Raw genomic sequence first — 7,771 nt, 5'->3', positions numbered from 1 at the left:
AAGTCCCATGGGGGCTCAGGGGCAGTGCTGAGGTTTGTGTGAAAATCCAACCCCAAACACCCCCAGTTCCTCTCTGATCCTGCTCCAAATGTCTCAGAAAGCAGCAGCTGTGACATTTGTGGGCCTGAAACAGCACGAGGAGATCTGGTGTTTAAATCCCTGCCCATGGCAGAGGTTTGGAACAAGATGAGCTTTGAGGTCCCCCCCCAACCCAAACCCTTCTGGCATTCTGTGTAAGGATGCCTTGCAGGCAGTAGGACCGACCAGGCCGGAATTTTTCAGGTCATACCACTTTCTCCTAAACCTTTTTGAGCCCTCACTGCCCTTCTCCCATCTCCTGAGGCACCACAGGAGCAAGGGCTGCCTTCTCCCGGCGCTGTGGGTTCCCTGGTCGTTGTTCCCGTGCCGCTGGGATCCCGGGCCCGCTGTGGGGCTGAGCTGTGTGCCTCTGGCCCGGGGTGTTGCTGCCGTGCCCCATGCCCTGCTGTCCCCACAGGTGGCCGTGTGTAACCTGGCCTCCATCGCCCTCAACATGTACGTGACCCCCGAGCACACCTACGACTTCAAGAAGCTGGCAGAGGTCACCAAGGTCATCGTCCGGAACCTCAACAAGATCATCGACATCAACTACTACCCCGTGCCAGAGGTGAGGGCTGGGCTGGGGGGGCAGATCCTGCCAGAGCCCGGGCTGGAGCAATCCCAGAGCAGGCTGGGACACAAGGAGTCACTGAGGGACTTTATAAACCTGTTCCCAGGTGGGCCCTGTTAGTGCAGCTGGAGCTTCAACCCAGAGCTGTTCCGTAGGGAAGCAGTTGTAGGAAAAGTCTCCCTTTGAGGTGGTTCTAGGAATTGTTTCATGTGTGGGGATTTCCATGAAGCACAGAACAGCCCTAGGAGCAGAGTGGGAAGTGCAGCAGAGAGAGGGATCCTGGGAAGATCCCAGGAAGGTGTAACTCAGTCCTGTTGGTTTTACAACTCTCTGACAGGATGGTGGAGCCAGGTGGGGGTCGGGCTCTTCTCCCAGGGAACAAAGGACAGGAGGAGAGGGAATGGCCTCCAGCTGTGCCAGGGGAGGTTCAGGTTGGACATCAGGAATAATTCCTTCCTGGAAGGGGCTGTCCAGCCCTGGCACAGCTGCCCAGGGATGTGGAGTCACATCCCTGGAGGGATTTAACAGCCCTGTGGATGTGGCATTAGGGGACAGGGGTCAGTGGTGGCCTTGGCCATGCTGGGGGAACAGTTGGACTTGATGGTCTCTGAGGACTTTTCCCACCTCTGTGATTCTGTGATTCTGCTCTATTAAGTGGACCTGTTTCCAGGCACGGGCTGAGTGTTCACTTCTAAACCCTGGCTCCCCTTGCCAGGTTAAACAATTGCAGCCTGTGATCAGTTCTAACAAACCCAGTCTGGGCCTCCAGTTGCTGCCCCAGCAAACAGCAGCAGTGGGGCCCTGGCCAGGCCTGAGGGGTGGGTTGGTGCAGCAGAACGGAGGGCAGGTTGCAGCAGCAGGGTTTCCTCCCAGAGGCCCTTCCCAGCCCGGCGTGTTCCCCATGGCTGTCCCTGAGGTGACCACGGTCCCCACTGTCCCTGAGGTGACCACTGTCCCTGCTGTCCCCGCTGTCCCTGAGGTGACCGCTGTGCCCACTGTCCCCAAGGTGACCGCTATCCCCGCTGTCCCCACTGTTCCTGAGGTGACCACTGTCCCCGCTGTCCCTGAGGTGACCACTGTCCCCACTGTCCCTGCTGTCCCCGAGGTGACCACTGTCCCCGCTGTCCCTGAGGTGACCACTGTCCCCGCTGTCCCTGAGGTGACCACTGTCCCTGCTGTCCCTGAGGTGACCACTGTCCCCGCTGTCCCCGCAGGCCGAGCGCTCCAACCGGCGGCACCGGCCCATCGGCATCGGCGTGCAGGGCCTGGCCGACGCCTTCATCCTCATGAGGTTCCCCTTCGAGAGCCCCGAGGCCCAGCGCCTGAACCAGCACATCTTCGAGACCATCTACTACGGGGCCCTGGAGGCCAGCTGTGAGCTGGCCCGGGAGCAGGGCCCCTACGACACCTACCAGGGCTCTCCAGTCAGCAAGGGGGTGAGTGCCAGGAAAACCTGGGAGTGCTCGTCCTGGGCAGGAAGGGACCGGGCAGTTCTGGTTGGTGGCAGGTTGGATCTGAGTCCCGGTGTGCCCTGGCAGCCAGGAGGGACATCTCTGTCCCGGGGGTATCAGGCACACTGAGGGGGGGGGATTGTCCTGCTCTGCTCTGCACTCACCTCAGTCCTGGGGGTGTTTAGGGCACCACGATACAAGAAAGATCTGCAACCGTTAGAGAGCACCCAGAGGAGGGACAGGGGGATGGGGAAGGGTCTGGAGGGGCCACACAAGGAGCAGCTGAGGGCACTTGGCTGGTGCAGCTGGAGCAGAGGAGCCCCAGGGCAGAGCTCAGCGGGGGCTGCAGCTCCTCCTGAGGGGCAGCTCCGACCTCTGGGAGCAGGGACAGGACCCAGGGAAGGGCTGGAGCTGGGACAGGGCAGGCTCAGGGTGGATCTCAGGACAAGGTTCTTCCCCCAGAGGGTGGTGGGCACTGACCAGGCTCCCCAGGGCAGTGGGCACGGCCCCAAGGCTGCCAGAGCTCCAGGAGGGTTTGGACAACGCTCTGAGGGACAGGGGGGAGTGTTGGGGTGTCCTGGGCAGGGCAGGGCTTGGAGTGGGTGATCCTTGGGGGTCCCTCCAAGCTCAGGATATTCTGATTCTATGGTTTGAAAAGAAAAGCAAGACTCGGCCAGTGGTGGCTGTGCCCTGGAGCACAGTCAGAACACTGAGTGTAAGGTCACCATACAGGAGCTTCCCTAAGGCTGAATTGTAAAGAGTTAATGGGAATAAGAGGTCTGTTTCCAATGGGAATTATGAAATGTGGAGAAAAGAATGCCCTCTCTAATTTGGACTAAACTGTGTTCTTCAGATCCTTCAGTATGACATGTGGAACGTCACCCCCTCTGACCTTTGGGACTGGAAGGCTTTGAAGGAGAAGATTGCCAAGTGAGTAGCCCTGCACAGTTTGGAGTCGGTGTGAAGTACCTTCGTGGAATTCCAGTCTGGTTTGGGTTGGGAGGGACCTTAAAGCTCATCCATCCCACCCCCTGCCATGGGCAGGGACACCTTCCACTAGCCCAGGTTGCTCCAAGCCCTGTCCAGCCTGGCTTTGGACATGAATTTGGTATGTTCTGTCTACTGAAAACTACAGGCAGGGTCCAAGTGTAAAAACAGCCCCCTGTGTTCCCCTCCACCCCAGCAGGTCTTTCTTCAGACTGGTTTTTGGGTGGTTTCCTTGCACTTTTATTCCTCCAAGGCAGAGGAGCTCACCCCCACTACCCTGCTTTAGCTGAGCTCTCATTTCATCTTGGATGCATCAGCAGAAGGATTTATATTCCCATTAAACACCTGTAGTGATGAGTGAGGCACTGTCAGCCAGGCTTGGGGACTCTTTGCCTGCTGCCAGGGAAGAGCTGAGCCTTGAACATCCTGGAGGCAGGAACTGTTGAGGCATGAAGTGCCTGTAATGAATTAATTCAGGGTTTTTGGCTCTAATTTTTAAATGTGGTGGATCTGTCTCCTGCCCTGGGTGTGGGGAGGTCTCGTGCTCTCCATGGGCTGCTGGTTTGGTTCTGCCTGGGCACTCTGGGGTTGTGCAGGGCCTGACAGATTGTGTTCTGTGCAGCCTGTGTCATGACCAAATCATTTGGGAAAGCCTCTGATTTAGATGGAAATAGCAAAGCCTTTAGTTCTGCTCCCACTTGACCCACAGTGCCAGTTTGGTGGCCCTTCCCTTTTCCTGGTGTGAGGGTTTGCAGGTTCCCCCAGATTTCCGGGTCCCTGGGCTGTTCTTGGCTCTTTGCTGTCCTGTCTCCCTTGGCTGCAGCTCTGTGACTTTGCCTGCTGTCCCCAGGTACGGTGTGAGGAACAGCCTCCTCCTGTCCCCCATGCCCACTGCCTCCACTGCCCAGATCCTGGGCAACAACGAGTCCATCGAGCCCTACACCAGCAACATCTACACCCGCAGGGTCCTCTCGGGGGAGTTCCAGGTGAGCTCAGGCACTGTGGGCAGGAGCTGTGCCCCTGTCTGGCATCACTGTCACTGAGAACAGAGACAAGGGGAGGCCTCACCTCGGTGGCTCAGTTCAGTTGAACGTTTGTGTCCAAGCACTGAGGGAACGTGGAGCTTTGTGTGTTCCACGAGCCATCCTGGAACATGGGAAATGATAAAGAAGTGCTGGTTTTGACTGGGAAAGGCCTTTGTGGGGCCTCAGGGTGGCCTGCAGGAGTGACTGCTGAAGGAGGGACAGTGACATGGTGGAAAGGACACGGGTGCTGTGGGAAGAGCAACTGAGACCATGGTCCTGAGGAGTGAGGGGCCATGGAAGAGCTCCACAGGTGCAGAGGGGCCTGTCAGGAAAGGGTGTGGAACACTTGAGTTCTGGAGGCTGGAGACAGCAAAGACCCTCTGGAGACAAGGGGAGTCTCTGCCTGTGTGGGAGGTGTGTCCATCCCCCAGAGGTGTCTCCTCAGAGCTGTTTTGGGGTGCTCTCCATCCCTCCTGGCTGCAGGATCCCACCACACATGAGTGGTGAGGCCAAGCAGTGGGTTTATGAACCTGCCTCCCTGTGCAGGGCAGGTGAGGGCTGTGGGACGGGGACCCTGTCCCAGCAGGGAAGGCTTGGCTGTGCTTTCCTCCCAGCTACTCAGCCTGCACTGCTTCTGTTCTTCCCCCTCCTGACCTGTCCTGGTGATTGTTTAGTGACTCAGGCTGTGGCCAGTGGTCCTGGAAGAGCAAGATGCCTCCCTGTCCCATCTTTTGGCATTCCTCATGCAGGGCAGTTCCACGCACCCCCTTCTCATTTGGCATGTCCAGCAGAATCCCAGAATGGTTTGGGTTGGGAGGCAAAGATCAAAGATCAAAGATCCTGTAGTTCCAACCCTCTGCCGTGGGCAGGGACACCTTCCACCAGCCCAGGTTGCTCCAAGCCCTGTCCAGCCTGTCCTTGGACACTTCCAGGGGTGGAAATGTTATCCCTGTGCCAGGTCTGCCTGGCCACACACGTCCCTCAGCGCTGACCCAGCAGTGAGACTCTGTCAGGGCTGTGCAGGGTCTTGTTGGACCATTTCAAAACCTTCTTTGCCCCTCCCAGGTGGTGAATCCCCACTTGCTGAAGGACCTCACGGAGAGGGGCCTGTGGAACGAGGAGATGAAAAACCAGATCATTGCCCACAACGGCTCCATCCAGGTAGGAGGGAGCAGGGCAGGGGTCCCTGCCTGGCAGGCTCTGCTCAGTCTGGAGGCCCCCTTACAGAGGTCATAAAGAGGTGATTTCACAGCAGGGAGTGCCGTAGGATCCTGGAATATCTGAGTTGGATGGACCCACAGGGATCATCCCGTCCCACACCGGGGCCGTTGGTGGTTACACCCCACTGGAAAACCCTCCCTGTTCCTTTCAGAACATCCCTGAGATCCCCGACGACCTGAAGCAGCTCTACAAGACGGTGTGGGAGATCTCCCAGAAAACCATCCTGAAGATGGCTGCGGACAGAGGGGCCTTCATCGACCAGAGCCAGTCCCTCAACATCCACATCGCAGAGCCCAACTACGGGAAGCTGACCAGCATGCACTTCTACGGCTGGAAACAGGTACTGGGAGGCACTGGGGAGGGGGCAGCACTGGGAATGGGGGCAGGCACTGGGAATGGGGGGGCTCAGGCACTGGGAATGGGGGCTTAGGGACTGGGAATGGAGGGTCAGGGACTGGGAGTGGGGCCTCAGAGGGTGGGAATGGGGGGTCAGGGACTGGGAATGGGGGGGCTTGTTCCATACAAACAGGGGTGATACCTGGGACTGGGAGGGCTTGTTCCTGACAAATGGAGGTGATACCTGGGACTGGGGGGATTGTACCTGGTAAATAGGCAATACTTGGGATTGGGGGTCTTGTTCACAACAAACAGGGGCAGTACCTGGGATTGGGGTGGCTTGTTCCCAATAAATGTGGTCGGTAACTGGGATTGGTGGGGCTCCTTCCTGACAAACAGGGGCAGTACCTGGGACTGGGGGGGCTTGTTCCCAAAAAATGGGGGTGGTACCTGGGGCTGGAGGGGCTTGTTCCAGCCAGAGGGGGTGGGATAAGTGCAGCCCCTGGGGGCTGGTGAGTTCTGGCACGACAAACTGGTCTCCCCAGTTGTGGGAAGGGCAAGGGGCTGTTCCCAGCCAAGGCCCCGGTGTCCCCACGGAGCAGCCCCAGGGCAGAGGCTCTGGGGATGCCTGCACTGCTGCTCCCGTGGATCCTGGGAGGCTCCAGCTCAGGCTGTGTCCTTGTGCTGTGCCCAGGGCCTGAAGACGGGCATGTACTACCTGCGGACAAAGCCGGCCGCCAACCCCATCCAGTTCACCCTGAACAAGGAGAAGCTGCGGGAGCGGGAGAAGAGCTCCCGGGAGGAGGAGGAGAAGGAGAGGAACAAGGCAGCCATGGTGTGCTCCCTGGAGAACAGGGAGGAGTGTCTCATGTGTGGCTCCTAAGGGATCTCCCCGTTCCACATGGCTGGAGCCTGCTGGGATGGGAGCGTCCCGTGGAACGGGAGGGGGCAGGGGCAGGGAGGGGTAGTGTAGCTTCCCCATCCGTGGGGTTGGGCACAGGCATGGATAGGGCAAGGGGTGTAGGTATTGCTTTAGTAGCTGGCTGTCCCAGGAACTTCAGTGCCTTGGCGTGGCCTCACATGGGTCCCTGGGGGCAGGACCGAGGACAGGGCGGGTGCTGGGGCCACTCCCAGGTCTGTCCTGGGCAGTCCAGACAGGGACTTACATTCCACTCGTGTCCCAGAGGAAGGAGCACACCTGGCTGATCCCTGCTCCCTGGCTGGGGAAGGCACAGCAAGGAGACCCCCCTCGTGTGGGTGTGTTCAGTGTCTGCCAGGGCACAGGAGCAGCTGCTGAGGCACCTGGAGTGTGCCCACCTCCTGCCAGACCCTCCCACTGCTGCTTCCTCTCCTGGTCCCCTCCTCTGCCCTTTCCAAAGAGCTTTTGGAAGGAGCAGAGAGGTGGTAGGTGTGTTGGCACCCAGAGTTGCTCTTCTCCCTCAGCCCGACAGGCCAGAGTGTGGCACTGGCTGAAGGTGCCTCTGCAGTCTGGCCGGGGGGGCAGAGCTGCTGCCCTGGGTTTTATTCTGGGTTAAATTCACTCATTGAGTCCAATTTCTCAGGCAGTTTCCTGGCAGTGGGGTTCGTGCTGTCCTTGCCCACAGGTCATGTGCCATTTCTGAGGGTCACATGCTATTTCTGAGGGTCACATGCCATTTCTGAGGGTCACATGCCATTTCTGAGGGTCACTTGCCGTTTCTGAGGGTCACTTGCCGTTTCTGAAGGTCACTTGCCATCTCTTTCTCACAGAGTTGCATTTCTCCACCCAGCTAGTTGTTAGGTCTCTTAAAGCTCATATCCCATCACTGCTCCTGTTCTCTCTCCCTGCTCCAACACGAGGGGGCTTCCCAGGCAGTTCTGCAGCATTTGTTGGATTCACAAACCACACGACCAACCCTTGATCCAGCCAAACTCAATAAAACGTGGAATGTCGAAGGAATGAGTGGTGGTATCTTGGGAACACTTTTTTTTCTAAGTTAAGAATGAGTGTCCTGTTGCTCCTGTGCAGGTTCCCACAGGGAAATGGAGACCTTGCTCTCTCCAACCCCCTGACAGGAGGGGGGAGCCAGGGGGGGTCGGGCTCTGCTCCCAGGGAACAAGGG

At 58.4% G+C, this 7,771-nt stretch overlaps 1 protein-coding gene across 2 annotated transcripts in view; it reads left to right on the top strand.

Moving 5' to 3' along the window:
• RRM1 (ribonucleotide reductase catalytic subunit M1) overlaps positions 1-7,608 on the top strand; it is a 24,927-nt gene extending 17,319 nt beyond the window's left edge. Inside the window, exons 13-20 of one of the 2 annotated variants that reach the window (XR_001878627.1) lie at positions 497-646; positions 1,864-2,085; positions 2,954-3,030; positions 3,938-4,073; positions 5,178-5,273; positions 5,485-5,673; positions 6,364-7,353; positions 7,394-7,608. Coding sequence is in view for 1 of the 2 variants with exons in the window: in XM_017838894.1 (XP_017694383.1) it covers positions 497-646; positions 1,864-2,085; positions 2,954-3,030; positions 3,938-4,073; positions 5,178-5,273; positions 5,485-5,673; positions 6,364-6,552 (1,059 nt within the window). In the remaining variant the exon portion in view is untranslated. Of the gene's footprint in view, positions 1-496; positions 647-1,863; positions 2,086-2,953; positions 3,031-3,937; positions 4,074-5,177; positions 5,274-5,484; positions 5,674-6,363 lie in introns of both variants that reach the window. The other variant, XM_017838894.1, reaches the window with a different exon arrangement.
• The last annotated feature ends 163 nt before the right edge of the window (positions 7,609-7,771 follow it).

This window comes from Lepidothrix coronata, unplaced genomic scaffold (genome assembly GCF_001604755.1).
Source record: "Lepidothrix coronata isolate B3197 unplaced genomic scaffold, Lepidothrix_coronata-1.0 Scaffold367, whole genome shotgun sequence".
Taxonomy (NCBI): Eukaryota; Metazoa; Chordata; class Aves; order Passeriformes; family Pipridae; genus Lepidothrix; species Lepidothrix coronata.
This window is presented reverse-complemented; position numbering and strand designations above follow the sequence as displayed.